The 22,501-nt window shown below is 39.7% G+C and overlaps 1 protein-coding gene across 5 annotated transcripts in view; it reads right to left on the reverse strand.

Annotated features, from left to right (window-relative positions):
• Window positions 1-22,501, reverse strand: part of SOX5 (SRY-box transcription factor 5) — a 299,360-nt gene that overhangs the window by 43,764 nt on the left and 233,095 nt on the right. For all 5 annotated transcript variants that reach the window (XM_086610564.1, XM_086610561.1, XM_086610565.1 and 2 more), the window contains one exon: window positions 10,057-10,203. In XM_086610564.1, coding sequence (XP_086466690.1) covers window positions 10,057-10,203 — 147 coding nt within the window. The remainder of the gene's footprint in view (window positions 1-10,056; window positions 10,204-22,501) is intronic.

Consider the following 22,501-nt stretch of genomic DNA (forward strand, 5'->3'; position numbering starts at 1 on the left):
CTCAATCAGGTTTGGTGAAGTCCTCAAAGGTCCCACATCATCTGTGTAGAGGGACAATGGGGTAGGGGAGAGGGATGCTCTAAGCCTCTCCCTTCAGGAGAAGACTCCAGTGCTTACCCACACTTCGTGAGATGTCACAAATGAAACCAGGCTTCACCACTTCTAGCACTCTTACAGTACCTTGCTCATTTTAAAACAAAGGCAGAAATATCTGTTCAGTTTGTTCTGCTCTGCAGGCCTCTGAATATCTGTTATTTTCTTGCTCAGGCTAGCCAAAACGATGTGACTGTTGTCCTCCTCACCCGCTAGTGCCAATGAACTTTAGTTGTTTGGTAAAGTAGTGAATCTCCTGGGTATTACACCACCACATCCTTCTGCCCATGAGCTGCAGTTACTGGGAAGACTCTTTTTGTGTAGAGAAATTGGTATTTCTAAGGCTGTGAGAACAAGAACTGGAAATCCAGACATGAGATGTGGTGGACAAACAATCATGTGACAGCATTTCAATTTCTGATATCACAAAATGCTACTTGACATGCATTTCTCAGCCAAACATATGTCTTGAATGTTCCTGACCCCGAAATAGGTCTGTGCCTTTTACAGACAACACTGAAGGCATAGGCTATCTGCACAGTTATGATGAATAGTAAGCAGAGATGAATTAATTAATCCCAGAGTTTTAATTGTGGACTCTATTTTCAGTGGACATCAGGAACTAGAATAGGAGCATCCTGAAAGGGAAAGAAGGTAATTTCAGAGAAAACTAAGAATATTGCAAACAGGCACAAAAGGGGGTCATTCTGATCCGCAAGCAAAGCAGAAAAAACAACAGAGGTTAGGCTAGAAGGAGTCAAGATTTACTGAGGCAACCAACAGCTAAATTCAAAATATATTAACTTACAGTTGTAACCTGAAGTCTATACAGCTTTTAGCATGGCTAAAGATAAAAGTAATCACTGACCTGGAATGACTGCAGCCCTGAGAGCTACCTTTGGAAAGAAAGACATTCTCAAGAACCCAACACAACAAAAATAATCTCCAAAATTGTTATATACGTATGTTTTCTTCCTAATTGTACACTGAAATTAAAGCTGCTTTAGAAATTCCGTCACTACGTTACTCCCTTTTCCGGTACACTGCTTCATAGTTTTCTCTGGAGCATTTTGCAGATGAATAAATGTACCCCTGAAACTCAACTTTAAGAAGCTTTTTGTGCCAATTTTCCCATGGATATGTCATGTTAGGTTGTGTTTGTCACTATGCAACTCCTGTTGTGCTCTGTTAGCTCAAAATCATGTAACACGATGTGGCTGATTCATGACGTGACATGTCACTGCCTGGCATGTCAGCTGGAAGCCTGTACGGACCCATGTGTTACATCTCCATACGCACGTAGCTCCTAGAAATGGCCTCTTATTTTAAGTCTACTAGCAGGTGCTGGCACATCCACTCAAAAAAGTTTAAGAAACACTGATCACTTATGAAATACTCAAAGTTATAGTCTTTGTGTAACATCATGATTAGAAATTGAAAAGCCTTTTTTCCCGCATTCCCATTAGAGACAAGGTCTAATTGAAAAACTGTACTCTAAAGTGGCAATTTCCTCTGAAAACCTTTTTTGCATCAGTTCACTTTACACTAAACAATTCTAACTGCATTCCATACAACAAATGCGTAGTTCTGAGAAACTTCAGTGAGATATTTGCCAAGCACTTCATATAACTCTAGAGTTAATACTAATCTATAAGGAATTGTCTTTTTGAATTTGAAAATCAAATAGATTTCTTCTCCGTTCCACTGCTAAATGCTGCTTCTCTTCAGCTATCCACAGCTACCAGGGATTACAGATTAAAATGTTTCAGATTAAAAAATTTGTAGAGCTCCCTTGCTAAAGGATTATCATTCAGCTGTGGGTACAGGAATACTTACTGCAAAATATATTTCTTTGATGCTTAGTTTGAATTGCATTCTGCCTAAACGTGTCAAGAGGAGCTAATTTCAAATCCAGCATGTAATATGGAAGAAAATCACCCTTCTGCAGACAAAGCAAGCAGTTTCTGGAACCTGATCATATTAGAATGTGATGCAATCACCCCAGAAATTTACTTTCTTTGTCGAAAGAAGGTCTACATTTGGTTAAAGATGGCTACAGTGCTGTCCAGAAGACGGTCCAGCCAAGGCAGCCTATATACTTTCTTTTTGTTGATTAACACAAGCGGCAAAATACTCAAAACACTTAGAGCTGAAGCAGTAAAATGAAGATTTAATTCCTAAAGTGAGGTACCTGGCTTCCCTCTAAAAGGAGCTGGTAGAATGAAAGTCCTCTGCTCCATTTCAAGCTGTCTCCTAATCCATGAAATCAGTACATTGCTACAGTACTATTATTGTGGACAAGCCTGTAATCCTGGAATAAACACATTCCTTGATTTAGAGTCTAAGAGCTCAGAGTCTAAAAAATAGATCTCTGGAATAAAGGAGTGATGATCTTTCCTTTACAGGAATTTCATATAATGAAGGAAACTAGAAATTCATCTGATATTGGCATAATTGGCTAGTTTTATGATCTATATTTAACTTACAGCTGATACTGGACCTTCATCCTTGCAGTGTTGTGTAAGATGTATATTGTGATACTCAGCAGCCCCCAGTGAAGAATGTTACATCACAAGCTGAAATTCACATATTTCTCCTCATGGTTAGTTCCCCTTCCACACCAGAAATAATCTCTCCTAAGTTTTTTCCAACTCTCCCTCCACAGACAGCCTCCACAGACAGCTTTTGCCCACCCAAACATGAGGATGCCAAAATAAAACTTTTCTCTGTTTCATTATGTAGCTCTGGATTCCATGCTCTCCTAAAGCCCTTTTACTGCTATCCTTAGGACTGCGTGGCCAGCTGGCAACATCAGCTCAACAGCCATTGTTGTGGTATTAAAAAAACCTTGACTTTGTGACAGTGTTTTCTTGTTTGGGATTCTTCCAGTCTCTTCTTGCAAAATGCTGCTCTTTTTCATTCCAGCTCTTTGCTCCAAGCAACACTAGGTGGGCAGTGCTGCCATAAGGCTTCTGCAGAAGTTGATGCTTGGGTATTTCTAAGTAACAAAGCAAGATGCAGAGCAGAAACAAAATGTCAGGTCCCAGCACTCCTGAACACTGAGGGATTTTGTAACTGAACTTGGCTTCAGTAGCTGTCTTCTGACAGGAATAGTGCTTGGTGAAATATCTTGGCCTTCACTATCAAGCCAATGCTGTGGATCATTTAACCAAAAAGAATGAAAACTACAACTTGCTGCCCATCCCACCAACTTTACCACTTAGGAAAAAGTGGGTGTTTTATTTATTCATAGCAGGTAAGAAAGGCACTAGCAGCAAGGAACAAGAGTGAACTAGTAAGGAGCACACGTTGTATGTTTGCCATCACTGCTTTGCTTTACACCTCTGTTGTTCCCCATGTGATTTCTGAAGACCTCTCTTTCAGAAATGCAGCGGTCTCGCTTAACTCATGTGTCCTGCTTTTGTTTTGCTATCATACATTTCAGAGGGCTTTTCTTCTCTCCCCTTTTCTTTTGGCTGTGTTTTCTTCTGAGTTTTCATTATAAAAAATGCTGACTGAGCCTGACAAGGGCTGACTGGCTGGCAACTCTGCTTGAGAGACAGGCTCCTGCCAGAGAGACATGGTATCAGGAAACAGAGCTGTGGAGAGTTCAGCTGAAAAAGTATTCTAGGAGTCCCTCCATGTATTTCATCTACTTTCAGGAAAGTAGGGAGGGGTGGAAGGCAGGAACAATACTGTGCAAGCCCCTACTGCTGCTGGGTTTTAGACACTGCTATTAACATCGTTTTTATTGTTCAGAACATTCTCTACTTTAGAAAAGCATCTTAACAAGTTCCATTAATACACATCACTTCATTGTGCTCCAGCAGATGGTTTAAAAAGTCCTTGTTTATATGCCTGGATATCACGTATAGGAAGGAGAGTAAGGAAGAGGAAAAGAGTCTGCAAGATTTTGTCACCAACTCCACATTTTGCTACTTGGGATTAAAAGCAAAGGAAAAAGGCTTCCAGGTAAAGAAATAATTAGCTACAAGTTCTCCATTAAGAATGGACACAGACACTAAAGTAGCAGCATAGCACCAAGTAACATAGCATAGATAAGGCAGATGAAGTCTTAGTTTTCTTAGTTTACAGCTCCCTATACATCACTGCATCCATACTATAAACTCTTCCTTAATTATCTTTCAGCTATTTCTAACCTGTTTGATGCAGTGACAATGGGATTGGGAAATGCAAGCACTGAAAAAAGTTTTGAATTTACTGATGTATAATATTCTAGCGCTAACTATTATTCTGGTGCTGAAAAGATTAATAGATTAGTTTAGAAGAAGTTTTTAATCAGTGGCATATAAAGAATTGTGTCTAGCCTGGAAATTTTCAAAAATAAGAGAGTCTTGCAAATCCTGGAGATAAACATTTGTAAATATAGCCTTGATGTTCTAGCAGGGATGGTGCGTCTCACATCAGTTTAATGAGAACTCTTGTTCTTCACTTTAAAATACCTCAGAACTCTCTTTAATGAAAATAAGGATGCCTTAATTTCCTGCTGTTTGGATAGGCATTCAGCAGCTCTTCAACCAATAAAGAGGACAGTAATTGCCATTAGTATATGAGACCTAACGCGTGCAACGGGTTAGTTTCAGACAAGTTCCTCTTCAGGGAAAAGAGTTTGGCCTCATCTAACACAACCAGTCATGTCTTTTGATCACCTGTACACAGCCATGATCAGTCTTCTTTATCACACAGGTGTCCTCTTTATAGCTGAAGTACTTCACAGTGCTGTGCAGAACAATCAGCTCATGCTTCCAAAAATATTTTGATATCACTAAATAAAAAGAAGTGTTATGAAGAGGAAACACCAATATCCTTCTGCATTTGAACAGCAATGCATCTATCACCTGTGGAGCTGAAATTAAATACTTTCCTTTAACATGTTCAAAAATGGCAGCTCTGAGGGTACAAGGAATCTGTATGATACTTATCAGCCAGGCTTCTGCAATAGTCAAAGCTTGCTGTGGCAAGCAAGCTGATGCAGCTACGTACATAATGGAGCTTACCGTTTTGCCTAAGATCTCCCCAGGATAAGTTCTCACATTTTGCACTATCACACAAAAAGAGAGAAATGAGGGAAAGGGAGACAAATACACCCAAGTTAACAGGGCTGCTTAGGGTAGTCACCTAAAAGGAAGTTCAAGTCAACAATTTGCCCGAAGTAGAATCAAAAATATCATCTAGATGAGTGTTCTTATTACCAGGCCATTTTAGGGCCTTTTTTCTTTCTCCTTTCCTTCAGATTTTTTCTTCTTTTATTTCTTCATTATATTTTGATGCTTAGTCAAGAAAGCTTTCCTACTGAAACTGGGAAGTATAGTCCCATCATCAGTTTTGACTGGGACAGGAAAACCCCCAACCAGCTCCCCATAGTAAATAGTTTACTTATTTTTCCTAATAACATAGCCTGTGGTGTGTCTGAATTAAAATTCCCACATCCAATGACTCCTATTCTTTATCTTGTCCTTAGTATCAGATGTAGTTGGTAAGAAAGACAACAGTCACTCAATTGTAGTTTTGTTTCCGGGCTTGTCTTGCCCCAGTAAGAACGGAGCAAGCACATTGTTGGTCCTTTTCTATACTCTAAGCAGGATGCAAGACACAGCTGTACACATGCCAGCAACTCTACCATCATCAGTAGATATTCCTCAAAAATGGAAGCCGTTCCCCTGGAGAATCTCTGGCCATTTTAAGGCCAATTTATGCTGTGGTAGAGGGGCAAGCTCCAAGTCAAAGGCGGTTCTATTGCTGACTATAGCCGACACGAAAAATTTTCAATTCAATGTTTACTTTGGTGATCAGAGGATCAGCTAATGTGAAAATAAAGTACCATCTTCAGTTAAGGATTCACACTGGTATTTGTCTGGATATTGCAGTCAAGGAGAATCTGATTGTGTATATCCAACTGCTTAGTGCTGTTTCTGGCTTGTCTGAAATACATTTCCTTTCCTTGTCACAACTCCCAGGTGCTACTGCTGAGCAAATAGTAACATCACTGCCAGAAGTATTTGAAAAGAACAAAAAAATTGATTTGGACAATCTGTGTGCTGTTGCCATTGATGGAGACACAACTGTGAGTAGGGTTGGGGATGAGGTCATAACAAGGTTAAAAGAAAAGTGCCCAGGAATTCTCTCCTGTCACATTTCACACTGAATAGCTCCTGTTTCTCAGCAGATGCTACAGACAGTGCACTGTGCTCCATTAAATACAGAGAATCATTTAGCTACATTTACAATCTACATTGAAAATCCACTCCAGAATTACTGTACTTGAAAGGTTACATGGAAAGGGCTAAGATATTGCATCACGCAGGCACTAGATGCTGTATTTATATGTGCAACACAAAAAGCAAGGAGCAAAGGCAGGAATGAACAGGGCCTTGACTGTTTACAAGTGAGGGTGATGTTGCTGTCCTTATTCAGGAGCACGCTGCACCTCGTCTGAAGTCAGTGAAGACTGTAGCTATCAGGTGAGAGTCCTGGTGGCATGGTAAAGGTCACTGTTCAGATAAACATACTCTAACATTGCCTTTTTTTTTTTTTTTTTATCTCCTGTGTGGCTCTGTATGAGCAAGAGGCTTGAAGTTAATCACAAGATGGACTGGTGAGTTATTCTGCCCAGTCCTTATCTTCACCTGTGCCTGTTCTCTCCTGCTTATAGGGAGCATGTCACCACCTTGAACACCCAACAGAGCAGCATGCAAGCATTTACAGGATCAAAGGCAAAACGTGCTTAAGACAGACTTTGGAAATCCAGCACAATTTGGCAAACTTCAAAGATAGTTGCCTTTCAAACGGGTTGTGGAGGAGGCCTTGGTAAATTTGAATGGTATGATTAGCATACCGGCTGTTTTTAAAACTGCTCAAGAAAAAGCTGTGTTAAAATCCATTTCCGCAAGACACACGCATTTTCTTTTGGACAGGCTCCACTAGCTCTGTTTCTTAAATCAATTTTTCTGGCACAGATTTCTTCTTGGAAGAATGTACGACACCAGCTCAGTTTCCTAACCAAAACTTGACAGAATGTGTGCAGCACAGCATAATGGCATCTCTACTCCGTGGCTTCCTAAAAGTTACAGCACAGAAGCCTAGGAAGTGAATTTGACTATTCCAGGTCACATCTGTTGAAAGGCGAATGAGACAACAAGATGCCAGGGTGGTCTGCTCAGCACAATGTCCAAACACCGGTGAGGGCCACTGATAAAAGGTTTGCCAAAATGGGAGCTGCCAAGGTCTTAGAGGAGTTTCAGGGATGTGTTTAAGTCTTACTAGATTTAAAGGATGATCCTTGGCAAACTCCCCCTGATGCTTCTCAGCACTTCTAGAGCCAACAGTTGTTCCATCTGCTGCTAAGGCCGACTTTGAAGAATCCTTGCAAAGAGCAGCACGCTAACTTTAACACTATACAAGAGGGAAAAAAACAGCTTTTCCGAAGTGACCTAGATGTTTGCCAGTAGCTTGACACACTCTCAGGTAAGGCTGTCTCCTTGTCTCCAAACACTCGAGTGTATTACCAAAGCTGCGCCAGTGTAAACTGTGGGCTGAAAATAGAGATTCAGCAAACAGCATCTATTGAAAGCTTGTCTAAGGCATTAACCGTTCATCTGTGGAGGTTTGACGTACAGTAACAGTGAGAAAGCCCACCACGAACTAACTTCAAAACCCAAGTGGCTGCTGGGGATTAAAAAAAATACTAAAAAATGACTGTGAAACTCAGACAGATACTCCCTGGCAACAGCTGAAAAAAAAATAATTAAAAAGAAATCAGCAAACACAATAAACTTTTGGAGCTGTTGAACACAAGCAAGCTTTGAAAAAGCAAAGGAAAGTCCACACGGACACAAACAAAGGTGTTTAGTTTCCACACGTAAGCATCAGTTTCTGCCACTGCGATGGATTTGCCAGCGTGTTTTCTGAGCCAGGCCACTGCACTACTGTACAAGCTTTATTCTAATTACTGTAGGCTCGATAAAGGTTTCTTTATCATTTAGCATTATAAATAATTGTGCTTCCAGGCTGGAGTTCAAAGCTCAGTACAGCATCCGTGCACCACCACCGGCAGGTCAGGTGCCCTTTCTCCAATTCTCCTCTCTCTGGTGCCGGGGACAGACAAAGTGATATGTCTGTCATACGCCATTACCATTAGAACAGAATCTTGTTCTTTTATTACAACTGAACTCCGCCGGATTTCTCAGCAGGAATGCTAAGTGAAATCAATGTCTTGGATTTCCAGGCTGAGCTTGGAGGTCACAGCCACTCTATCATTTCTCAGCATTATCCCTTCCCTTTCTCTCGCTCTCTCTCGGAGCCTCCAACTGGCACACAGCAGATTGAAAACAGCATGCATCACAGGGCTCACGCTGCACAATTTTAGAGCCTTTTGGAGCCCCCTTCCTTTCCTTTTGGCCCACTTTTTTTTTTTTTTGGCAATTTGCAAACAAGTTTTGTTTGTGCCCTACAGACCTGCAAGCCAAAGGCACTGGAACACCTACAAATATGAGGAAGCAATAAACACATGGGAGAACAGAGCCGATCTTGACAGCTGACAGTAAGATGGTTATGCTTGATGTTACCGGTAGATATGGCAGGCTCTCTAATTCCACAATTGCCACAAAATAAATACTGTGTCCCCTTAGATCTCATCAGACATTCTGCTTGTGTACACAAGATCCAAAAACAACACCAGGATTTCAAGAGTAGTGGATCTAGCAAGCCTCTAGCCACACACAAAAACCTCATTTAAAATGCACAAAAATATCTTGTTAACCATAGACATGACTTATTGGAAAAAAACCACCCTATCATCCAGCACTGCATGGCTTTGTGATTCCTCGCTCTATAAGACATAAAAGAAGAGGCCAAGCCAAGGATAAACTTTGGGAAGTCAGAAAGTCTGCACTGAGAAGAAAGAAAACGTAGACCCAGAGCTTGATTCATTAACACAACAGCCACTGGTTCCACACCATCTATTTTATTCTTCGAGCATGTACCTCACTGAGCTGACAATGGTATTATTTATTGGTCTGGTTATTTTTAATCTGTGCTGCATTACTGTTAGGGTAAAAACAAGACACTACTGTCAATTCCAGGAATCTTTTCTGACATGATAAAGGACATGGACAGCATGCTGGAGGACACTAACAAATAGAAAGGACACATTTTTATCAAGCTCTTGCTGTCACCTAAATGAGACTGTTTTTTCCCTGCATTCCTTACCTAAATTCCTCCTAGCTGTTTTGCAACACCTAAGATGTGCTGTTCAATTTTGACCCGTTACCTTTGCTCAGCCATGGCATGTGCTGAGCTCATCCTCCTCCACTGGAATACTCTCTGTCTTTTTTCTCGTATAACCAGTCACACACTGGCGGTGTTATACAGAGGTGACTACAAGCTGTTAGCTTGACCTCTTAAACAAGTACGGACCTAATTGCCCAGCTACAACCAAGATTATTCATCAGAGCCCATTGCTTGATGGACAGATTACTGCTTTGGAGACTCCCACTGAACCCCAGGACAGGATCTGGCCATGGATGAGACGCCCCAACGCTTACCAGCTCTCGTTGCTAACCTGACTCCGGTTTAGGGTTGTGAAAGGAAACGATAGTTGTGTGCTGGAATAGGAGCTGGTCACCTCAGTCTGCTCGCTGCTGCTGAAGATGGAAGAAATACCAGTGTGATAGTGAGGACACTGCAAGGCAAACCGTGGGATCTCAGCTGAGGGGGTGTCTGTTACGGACGTCGTGTATGAATGGTTGTTGGGTGTTACTGCGCTGGGGTCCTCCCACCAGAAAAACAGCACTACAAATATTCTCCTATTTCAGGAAGCCACCCTGAGAACAAAGCTGCCTGCAACTGAGTGGCACACAGATACCCTTGAGAAAAAAAAAAAACAACCCACACACAAGTACCTACATTATCAGAAACACGATGCTGCAGGGCCCGGTACAGTACCTTGCTTTTGGGTGGAGGGCTGTTTGTGCTCTTGTCTGTGTGGATGCTGGTAGGGGATACGGCAGCACCAAGGTTACCCTGGGGTATGCCAGGTATCTTGCCTCCCGGAGACACTTGCATCGCAGCAAGCTGGGCAGCATACAACTGCTGTAAACACAAGCAAACAAAAAATGGGGGGAGAGAGAGGAGAGACATCATCAATAAGCAAGCAATTTTTCCATAACTTCTCCTGCTGCAGATGATACGTTTTCCTTCTGATCGGTATTTTTTATTTAGCACACTGGTATATTTCAAGACAAGAATTGTCATCTCAACTTTTGTGACTCATTCCTCAGGGGACGAATGACAGACGTCACCATGAGAAATGTCCTAGTTCCCTGTGTGTCCAGGGATTCAAAACAAGGAACAAAAGCTAATCTTCATGGTTTGCATGAGCCACTGAGCAACCTTTCCTTTCCTGAGACGACTTCAGCATAACAGCATCTCCACTGATAATATGCATCGACCCCTGTGAAATCCACATGATGTTTGATAGGATGATCTCTGTGCTACCATTTTACATTTCTCTGTATTACTTGCTGTGTTTGCCTTGTTTGCACAGACTGTAAGGTGTCTGGGAGAGGGAATGTCAAAACTGTGTTTAGCACTTACTATGACAGTCCACTCCCAGTTGGATCCTAGGGAACTGCTACAGTCAGTATAAATATATATGTCTCGATGGTAATGTACTGTCCATTAGCACCTACAAGCTCCAATCAAGACCAAGAACCTTTTCAGTGATAGACGCAAAGCAGAAACACAGTGGGAATGTTCTTCTCTTCAAAACTAAACCAGCAAGGCACTTTAAACACAAATTTGATTATTAGCATGTGAATACTTATAATCACAGCCATCTGTTTAAAGTTAAGCCCTATAGTAAACATTTAATGGACAGAGGTCAAAAGCAGAGAGAAAACAGGCAAACTGGCAGTGCTTGGAAGCTCCTCTGACCTCCAAATAAAAAGTGGAGAAAATAAACACGGTGGGCAGCAGCAGAAGCAATTGTTGCTGCTTTGTGAACAGAGAGGAATTCAGGTGAAGCCAAATAGAAGTCAGATGAGCAGGTAATGTAGTAACGACGGCTTTCCCTCCGCAGTCACAAGATCAGTTTCAAAGACTCATGCTATGTAATTATTTGTGCTGTGCAGTACCTGGGTAATGTGTAACACTGAACGATGGTGCTCTCTGCTTGCAGGTGCTAACAGAGCTTCTGAGATGAAACGTGACAAGGGATAACACGCAAGAACATGGACATGGATGTGAAAAAACACGGGAGCTTCAATATGACTAGTCTAAGAAGCCTTGTTAGTGGTGCTTAGTTGTTTTGCTGTTGTTTTTTATTTAATTGTATATGCTGATAGAAGAACAAAGGTCAGATTGGAGGGCACAAAGAAATGCTAACCCAAACCAGCAAGTTTGAAAGAGGAAAATGAGGATTCACTACAGGAGTATTCCATATGGAGCTGTGTAAAAGGTAGAGAGACACTGCTAACGTGAGTTCACAGTACACAAGCCCTGTAGCAAACACTTAACTTGACCAAATGGGCAAGATTTACTGCTCTGAGTCACGGACAACCCTGGACATTGGCCTGTGGTTCCCTGTACAAACTCTTCCCTTCACTGGTGCACAATCTTAGCCCTTTCACATAATTAAAAGTAACCCATTTCTGCTTTTTCAGGTGTAATCAGGCACCAAGTTCTTACTTATTTCTTTTTCACTCTTCCTATTCTTTTCAGTGTTGAATCCTTTTTATTTCTTTTCTCTACTTTGATCACTGCTTGTTCCTTATTTTTCTATACTTCTTAAATCATCATTTATCCATCCCTATCTGTTTAATGTCCTCTCTTTCCCTATCATCCATCCATTCATCCGTTCTCTCCTTGTCTCTTCCTCCAATTTATTTATTCACTTAATTCTATGTGTTACCCTCAGCGAGTCTGAGTCAAATAGATGCAAATCAACTACAGATAAAAGTCATCAAAACTGATCCAGCCACAGATCAGTCACAGATTCAAATGCATGTATTTATCAGTTGAAGTTCATATCCATTCATTCTTTCAAAAGAAGACCAAATCCAGCAGGGAGAAAGGAACAAGGATCTGCGTGAACTACAGAACTGTAGCAGGCAGTTCAAGGAGAACCACGCCAGCTTTATGTATTAATTAATATATCTGAAGGGCAAGAGCTGTTTAAGAAATAGGATACATGGCTAGGGAACAACTCAAACAATCAGACTCTGGTGATGACAGAGCACATCTAGGGAAAGCTTTTCCTTTCCTTTTGCTCCCTATTGAAAAAAATGACAAAACAAATTGAGGCAACGATGGGAAAAAGGCAAAAGAAAGTAAAGCAGTCATTGAGCAGGAAAGGTTCAAGTTTGCTGCTAATCTATAGATTAGATACCAGAGAATACGTCTAGTCCACAAGTAAAGGTAAAAATAACACAGTCAGTTTGGACACTTAGCAGTCCTGAAACAACTGGAGGTCATTGACAGGCCCTACAGGGACCAGCCTGTGGAGGAGTGAACCTCCCAGAAATGTCCATGAGTCTTTGGGGAAGACTTTTCAAACAAAGTCCTTACCCTGAAAAGAGCAGGAAATCTCTACCTCAAACATAGCTCTCAACCTTCTGTTGAGGTCCAAAGGGTGAATCACAAGAACTAGACTATACGACATACATCCACGACATGGTGTCCAAGAATCTGTATCATCTTACACCTGTCCAGTGGCCACTGAGAAATGTGTTGGAAGCTGTGGTTCCTCTGTACAGTATTGCCATCAACCACCTTTTTGAAAACCCACCCATGCATGCAAAGCAGACGATGACTGAATAAACATGGGGAATGAATTTCCCTATGCAACAGCCCAGAAGAAAGCCGTATTTTTGGGTGATAAATGGAATACATGCAATTTCAAATACACACCTTATTCTCAGTTTAGGGACAGATATACCTCAAGAGTGTGAAGCATACAGTACTGGAAGGAGGGGTGGATGAAAAGCTATAAAGCCTTCATTCATGCTTTGTACAAACTTATGTCCTCCTGCTATCAGATTCAACATCTCACCTCTATTTAATTCATTTTGAGAATTAAAAACAAACATTAAATAAAATCTTGTAAGAGGACCCTTGTTAGAGTACTCTCTTAAAAAGTTGGTTCCTGCAACACAAACCAACTATTCTACTGAAAAGCAACATCAGGCCCAGCTCTGAAGTGAGAAACATGCAGCTTATGAAATGGCAAGGGCATGAATCCTATTTAACTAGTAAGACTGCTCCTATATTCCCCTCCATTTCAAAAAATGGACAGAAATCTACAACATGCAGTACATTTCTTAGACTGTCAATATTTTTGAGTTTTGCCAATACCGAACTTGTCGGTTCATATTTAGTTGTTTTAGGACATGATGACCTTTAGCTTATACCCAAGGAAAGGGCAATGGTGTGACCAAGCACTGTGAATCAAGGTGGCTAAACGACCACAATTTGTGCATCCATTTCATAGACAAGCTGAACTCAAACAAAAGAACATTTCTACCCCTGCTTCCCCAGTAGAGTTTCAGATTTTGGAACAGTGTATAAATAGGTCTCTGTTGAAATATTCAACCATCATCTAAAATGCACCCATATACTTCTCACAGGAATGAAACCAAGATGTCAAAAAAGGGCAATGAAAGTTATGTTATTCTGTATAACTGCTGTAATATACTGTTCTTGAGCCTCTTAATTTGTACGCCAAGCAGGGACTTCCTGAGCTACTTCCACTACCTTCAGCTAACCTAAAGTCTCAATCTCAAATTCTAGCACTCAAGGATGGCATTTTGCTGGACTACAACTCATACAGGACTTGCAATCTATAGGGTCTCGACTGGTTTATTGTGACCAAGGCATTCAGTGGAAATCAGTGAAGCACTGCTGCTTTAGACAAGTTTATTTTTGCTACACATAATAAATAAAGATAATACTCTGAATTTAATAAGATAGATAATGCTTCTTCAGGAAGACAGAACTGGGCTTCTGAAAAAGTAATTAAAAAGTAACATCTATTGTTTGTTTATAACTAAATAACTATGTTTCAGCTTCCCTGCCCATGCGCAATATTGCATGCCTTGTTAATGTTTTCTCATGAACCTCTTACAAAAATCTGTATAGAAGCAAAATCCAAACAAAAGCGCAATATAATGCACTTTAAAATGAGCAGGAGGTATAGTTATTCTTATAATGTTGCCCCTCTGTTCTTAAGCTATTAAACAAAAATTTCCCCTTCTCCCTAGGTCACCACCTAAACCATTTATAATTCTTCCAATATATTAAGCAGAAATATTCAGCTGAACTCTCCAAATGGACTAGCTCTAACAGCTCTTGGCTTGATGACTCTGTAGAACATCAATAGCAAAGCCTTAAGGTTACACCGGCTTTGAAAACTTTCCCCTTGGGCATTGTTGTTACATGTTAACAATGCTCATTACTGCTTTGAGGGTACACTAAAAATGAATTCTTGTTCTATTAATACAGAAAATGAGAATGAGATTTAATAGCAATTTTAAAAAGGGTTGAACAAAGTGTTAGCAATTACATAGGCAGAGATCGTTGATTCAAGCACCTATAGGCATTTGGATTACGGCATTATCTCTTATTAAAGTATTTTTACTAGTGAACAGTAGAGATTAAGAGCTGTTATTAAAAAAAACACAGAGAGATTGAGACAGGTGGTACTGGAAACTGAATCAGTTACTGCAATAAATTTGTTACTGATATAAACTAGTTCTTCAGTGGAGTTACCACAGCAATGACTTTACAAACCACTGTGCTTACATGTTTGAACTGTTGACTGATTCGACACGTCAATTTCTTTGTCATTCTGAGACCTCTAATTAAAAATATACACATGAATGGCCCTGTTCTTTGATTTTTGCATAATCCGGGGGAAAATGTGGTATAAATTGACATTCTCTCATTCAGAATACATTAATTTAATTTTCTTTACCTCAAATTTTATGCTTATATAAGGCATGCAAAGCGGTTACAGCAGAAAGAGTTAAATTGATCTGTTCAGGTGGGGCTTTTTATTTAAAAAAAAAGGTCACAAAGAATTTGAAAGAAAAAGGAATTCAGTTAAAACAAACATTTGACGTACATCCTACCGCAAGATAGGTTTTTAAAGGTAGTGGCGACCTAGATAAAAAGATAACTATAGAAATTAGAATTAAAGCTGCACTCATCAGTGATTGGTAGCAACGCTTTCTAGATCTTCTATGAAAAAAGTTCTTCATTTAGCTCTTCATTATACAACAGAAAGGTACAAATGCCAGATTTTCATCTTTTCTGTGTCTGAGCTTCCTTCAAAGATTGTCAGTCAAACATTTCAAAGGGACACACTAATTTGTACATTCAAAACTTCAGCAAAGTCTTTAAAGTGCCATTTGTTTGCACCAACTGGGAGATTTTCAGAAAACAAAGATAATATGTGAACACAAATTCAAAAAGCTCCTTTAAAACCTCGTCCATAGAACCCACTGCAAGTTGAATTTTATTCAGCTTCAGTGCTTGAGTTGTTAGCTTTCACTGTGGGCTAATTTCAGATAAGAACAATACAGCTTAAGATCCTGAGATGCACTGAAGAATATTTTGGTTTATTTCGAGTTTATTTTATTCTTTAGAATTCTGAACAGAGTTGGACAATTAGAACTGTTCTACCCACCATATGTCTTTATCAAACACATTTCCTAAAAGAAAGTGTCCTGGCTCCTAGTGCTGAGGAATGCCTATGTCCCACAGAGACTCTTTCTCGCAGGGGACCTTGCCTGAAGTAGCGTTTCCTTTATTCACCAAGTGAAAAATAGCAAGCTGGATGAATTTTTCCCCAAAACTGTGGACCACACAGAGACTAGAGAAGACACACTAAATGTTGAAAAGCTACACTGTTCTTTCCTGTGGCCACAGGAACCAGTTAACTTGCTTTGAAAACTCCCATCCTAGCTTTGCTCTCCATTTAGCCTAAGGGAGGAAGACAGGTAAGTAAATCATGAATAAAGAAACAATAATAAGTATTTGAAAGCTAAGACTAGGCAAACTCATAGGTAAGTTATACGCTGCTTTTAATGAGAGAGTATTGGTAACACTTGGAGGAGCTGCCTAGAGAAATGGTGGATTTTGACGCTTGATGTTTCAGTCAAGATCAGATGTATTCCTGGAAGATGAACTTCAAACAAAAAGTTTATTATGCCCAACAATATTTTACATCCTGTTTTGTCAGACGAGACAATCTAATAGTCTCTCTAGCCTTAAAAAACTTGAGACTTAGAAAGAAATATTAAGAAAAACAAGTTCTCATTAGAAAAAACTGTAAAGCGTTCACAAACAGAACAAGGCTTCATTTATGCACTTCTTGCATGCAAGTTACAAGCACAGCCTTGTAACCACCATCTCTCTCATGCTAGAAAAACATCCCTTTTAGAATCAGTAACCACAAGTCTCCATAAAATATGATTCTGGTAGCTGATCTCTAGGGTTCCAGGCCTGCAGCCCTTATTCCAGAGAATAATCCCACTGTAGTCAACAGGACTGCTTTGCCTGTGCCAGGCTGAATGCACTAGTTCTTTTCACATTTGGAACTTCCATGGTATGACCAACTTGGGATCCCTGGCATCCAGAAACAAGGCTGGAGTCCAGGTCACTGGAAAACTGCATGAGCTTTAAGTCTGCATTTGAAGTAATAAAGACTTCTATCATCACTGCAGTACATTCAAAACAATGCTTGCTTTGCTTGTAGAACAGTGGATAAAGTAAAAAATGTAGGTACAATTTATGTTAGCTCTGAGTTTTTTAAGAAACTAATGTAATTTTGATGGACAGGACAATCATTTTAGCTAAAGTACAGCTATACTTGTATTTATAGTAGCTTCTAAGCGAAAGAGACTAACCATGTTAATAAAATCAGTTTTCCTTGAAAAGCAGTATTTAATTCTGTCAATGGATAAATGCTATTCAAATATTAGCAAGGTGAGAATCAGCACCCCCGACATCAACTGACTGTTCCTGGTGACACAGGAAGACTGTAGGAAACTCCTGATTAGAGCCTAGACCTCATGGCTCCTTTGTCCCATGCCTTAAAAAGAAGACAATCCTTCTACAGGATGTAACTGTAGGAACTTATCAATAGACACTTCCTATCAGAGGCTAATAAGATCTGTTAGTTTCTGTGACAAAATATCATTGTAAACTGTGTGTTTAAGATTGCCTGCTCTTTACAAATGAAGAGTTTTTAACTGGAAAACTGCCCAAGTGGCCTACATATTCATACATACCATGTTCACACCATATGACAGTAATTGAAATGGAGTGACTATATGGAATGCATATTGGAGAGGCAACTTGATAATGTCTTCTGGAAAAAGCTTGTTGGATGAAATGTTGCAGATGAACAGTGTCCTCTTCAAGGAAAGTAATTAATATTGTACATATTTTAAAAAAACATATATAATCTGGCAACAATTTATTCCTATAGTTTGTTGTGCAGCACCGGAACATGAAGTATTCTTGCTGCCATTACTATTATTTATTTTTACGCCAATAGAACTTCTGTTAGGAAAAAAGATAAAATAATTTCTTTAAAGTAAGGACATACTTTTGACAGCGCACTCCTTAAGCAGTATACAGTAAGATAGGCAGTGGTAATGTAGAAGACCAACAAACAACAGGGATGTATAACTTCAGAGTGGGCATCTACTTTGTAAATTACATTCCTTTTATCACTGACTATTCTGTAATGAAGATGAAGTGTTCGTATGAAGGTTTCACATGGAGACTTCTGTCCCAGTACAGCATTTCCAAATTAGAAGCTTGAAGTCAGTAAAATGGCACAGACATTACGCTCTCGTAGGAAAAAACTCACTACTGCCTATTTATTTACTACAAGTTGGTTTTGCAAGGGCTTATTGTTTGATATATCCAGATTTTTGGCAACTAGCTCAGAGCACCTGACTCCAGTAAGTGTAATTTCCCATTTGAGAGAACAAAATTCTATGAGTGGCCATTTGACAAAACAGTTATTTCATATTACATTGCTTTACTTGACTGGTACTGTATATAATCAGTCATTGTTATCCATTAAGTGACTAGAGTAGTTAATAAGCAAACACTGCCAGCAGAATTACTGTAAATGAGGTTCTATATATTTCAGATTGCTGAGCTATAATTAAGAAATTTCACTATTTTATACACATCTCCTTAAGCAACTCTTTCTCCAGTTTTTATTTATAGATTTTCTGTTTGCATTTTAAGTTGTTGTATTCAACAGGGAATTAAGTCAGAAAAACTCTGTGCCTGCTTTAGGACTGATACTGAATTAATTACTTCAAATCTGAATACTCGTTTTTTCCTGAAGTTAAGTGCAGAGCTCACGGTAGAAAGATTAAGGTCAACTGCATTTCTGATTTTGAGAAAACAGATCTGCTCACTTGCATGCTGATATGGTATCAGGTTCTTGTATCTTGATCATTGTAAGACTCCTCAGTGACTTGTGCCTTCTCTTCTCCAGGAATAAGGAAGTGAAACAGGTATGTTACAGTACAGCTGGACCATGCCTGCTCTAGAAACTCTGTTCTTATCACAGCTTGTCACAAAAGAGTCCTAAAATACTGAAGTCCCTCCTTAAAGGTAACAGAAGGATGACAATCACCTACCAGAAGCAATAGTGTCATATTAACAAATGACAGTGTGTGGGTGGAGACAAGAAAAAAATTAAACAACAAAACATGTTGAAAAAATGTCACTTGGATATTTGTCCCAGAATATTTCCAAAAGCTTGCCCATGGTTATGGGAGAAACATATTCTTTCTACTCTGTTTCCCTCTTGACATTAAGAATACTCCTGAACTTGGAGTACCATGCAATTGTACCTGTTGTCCTTGGAAGTATAAATTAACATTATTCCTCAGTTATCTGACATGTACAGGAGCTCAGTGACATCTACTCAGCCTATTCAAAAGCTTAATTTGCTCTTTAAACTGAGCTGTATTAGAGAATCACAGAATCATTTAGCTAGTGGTCAAAGGGTCTGGATAAAGACACAGGAGGCAGAGTGACAAACTCTTAGTTCATCGTAAGCAACTTTCAACAGAGCTCACTTTCACAGGCACAGAGAGGAACAATTACTCTCTTGCAGTTTAGGTAGAGATGAAAGAATGTGATGTTTGTGCCTTAAAGAGGAACTAAGGACTGTATTTGAACTGCTTCCCCTGTGCCAAGCCTCCCTGAAAAGAACACATAAAGGAGGAAGTACGGGTAGAAGTAGAATATTGAAAGGGAGGGATCAGTGATGGATAGACCATCCGAGCTGCAGAAGAAAACACACTTATTCCAAGAGCTAAACTAAAGCAAACTGATTCCTAGAATAGTTCTGACGAAATTTTTTCTCTTTCCCTTCTTCCTTAGTAGGACACGCTAGTAAGATGTGACATGGCATCTTTATTCAGCTGCTGCAGTTATTTTACTTTATTTTTGGAGGTAGAGAAAATAGAGCAAGGTTATTATTTTGGGGGAGAAGAATGTCAGTCCTGTAGTGCTAGCTTTCCAGTTTAAGGGTTTCCATATTGCTGAAAACAGCAACCCATTTACCTCTCATGTCATTTTCATTCATGTTCATTGCCTTACATGCTCACTATCCAAGTCCTCCAGAAAGCTAACAAGTCCTACTTCATCCTATGGGATTCCATTATAAAGGCATGGTACCAATACAGGGGACCAGTTCTCCTTTCCAGTAGCACACTGTGATCCCTTTCTGTAAGACCGGAATACACAAGAACTGGGAAAAGCCCCAGCTCACATGTCCGCTTCCTTTGTCTTTAACCCACATGGAATCCTCTCTTCTTCTAAAAGACTGTTTGTGTTCCAGGTATTACTAAAGACAAAGCTTGCAGAAAAGGTTGATCGAACTTACTAGACTTGTAGGGAAACTGTAATTCCAACCAAGGACATAGAAATTGGCCCAACTTTGATCTAGAACACTTTGGGCCTCATTAAATCAGAGCAAATCTGACTTGCATTCCAAACCAGAAACCAGCTGAGTTTCACTCTGGTCAGACTCCTCCTATATGGTCTCAACGGTGAGTCTTATCCACTTTAAACTCACAAAAGTGCCTAACTTCAAACTAGCCCCATTGCTATAAGCTGGATAATTTAGATGCTTAAAAAACCAAATGCATGTTTTTTGAACTGGGACGCTTGAGGTTAGGAGATGACAGGCCACAAAGAGGAGATGTTAGAGTATCTGGAAAAGCGTGCCATTATATATTAACAAAATCACTGAGGAGAGTTGAGAGAGTAGAAAAGCACTCAATTAATTTCATTATTTTGGAGTTCGATTCATTATATAAAAGTCCCCCTCTAATAAAATTAAGTAGTACAAGCAACTCAATAGCTGTTCAATCTTTTATTCTCTGATTTTACGATAAAAATGGGTGTGGTCTGTAAAACTACCCCTCCAATGGAGCCCATAAAACTCCAGAGAGCCTGAAACCTCTGTGAAGCTTTGGCAAACTTCTCAGGAAATAACATAAGAAGCTGTTTTCTGGTTCATCTCATTATTTCCATGCTTACACTGATGTAATGGGAAGAGTGACACTTTGCATATTCCATCAGGACAAGTACAGAAGTTTAATTCTTAATTAGAGACTTTGTTCCCCCAAAAGTGGTCTCTGAAAACATCTGAAATCCCTCAGGATTCAGTTTCTGACTCTCACTACAATGAAACCGCTAACACTAAGGTCCAATGACACTGCATGGTCAGACTTCAGCCCACGCATGAAAAGCCTTAAATCCAGCCTGAAACTCGTGCCAATATGCCTCTTCTGGCATATGCTGTACTCAAGGTTTAAGAAGCTGTAGGCACAATAACATGATTGAAGGTCAAAGGGAATTACATCTTTAATTGTATCTCCTCACATGCTACGCATAACCCAAGCATAAGAAAAGCTTATACGATGAACTTGGGAACTTTACATTCCGCTAAGAGAAATACAATGGCTGTTCTACCAATCCACACGGATAACAAAGAGCTGCTGGAGCCTCATGTTCCCGTACCAAGTGTGACCTTTCTACTTCTTAGTATCGAGCTGACCAAGGAAAATGCAACCTTCTCCATATTTCTCCATTGCCACCCTTCCATCCCGATGAAAGCTGTTAAGTCCCAGACTCTTCCAGCTTACCTGGGCTACCCTATGGAAGTGTCCTCTCTCTCCTTTAACTTGTACGGCACTTTGCTCTGAAATCTGGATGGGGTGGATGCAGAAATATACCTCTCCGAACTCCTGTTTTTCAGGCAAAAAGGGTGTCATTCATTGGCAACAGTGCTATAACTTCTAACTCATCTCTCAGAGGATTCTACGTGGCCACATATTCTACAACCAGTGACGTGCACTATATTAACATTACTTGTTAACAAGCTCTATAATCCATTAGTACATCTGACCCATCCACGGCTATTCATTAAAGTGGATTCTCACAATTGTTCTGAGGCGCTGAGTAAATATTTATAAAAAAGACATAAGAACTGTAGACTCCTGAGTGAAAACAGTGCTGTTTGAAAATTGTCCCCTTCACAGCAATTTTTAGTATGGATTTTTTTTTTAACATAAAGGTGAATCTGCTCATCCAAAAATACTAAATACTGAAATTACTGTGCATGCTTAGGAGACATTTTTTAATTGTTAATAATGTGGCTGGGTGATAAAAAGAGCTAATCCATATTTTAAATTGTTCATCTGGAAATTTGGATTAGGAAGGGAAAAATGGCAATTTTTATGTTTTAGAAAGCAGTACCAAAACACTAGCCTCTTTTCAATTCAAACAACAGCCAAAATTGATGTAAAATCGAATTTGAAATTGCTTCTGGCTGAGTAGTTGTCTGTAAAGCAGAAGGGGTGGGAGTACCAAAGAGTTTGCAATGGAAATACCGAGAAGCTCTTAACTGTAGACACACTAACAAGAGCTGCTATCATGAAGTAATAACATTATCCAGAAATCTTTGTTCATTACCTCATTCCTAATGCCATCTCATTTCACTTGAGTTACTTGGGTCTGATGATGGGGTTAACGAGCGAGGAGGTGTTTGAGTGGGTGTGAATTAGGGGCGCTGCTAAAATAGAAGCTATTTTAACAGTTCTGTGTTTAATATAGTCTGAAGCTCTATAATTTTTTTTCAGGTAAAATACTTGCACGTTCCAAGGCTAACACTGACTTTGGCAGAGCACAGATAATACCTAGACATATTCATATTACACGAAGTATTACAGATGGAGTCGTGCTTCTATTCCTTTTCTCCCTCTGTCATTCTACCCACAAATCTAACATAGCAGGAATGCTAACGCTTTGATTTCCTGTGTTCAGAAGTTTTTCTCAAAAAATT

Source organism: Tauraco erythrolophus, chromosome 4, assembly GCF_009769465.1.
Source record: "Tauraco erythrolophus isolate bTauEry1 chromosome 4, bTauEry1.pri, whole genome shotgun sequence".
In the NCBI taxonomy this organism is placed as follows: Eukaryota; Metazoa; Chordata; class Aves; order Musophagiformes; family Musophagidae; genus Tauraco; species Tauraco erythrolophus.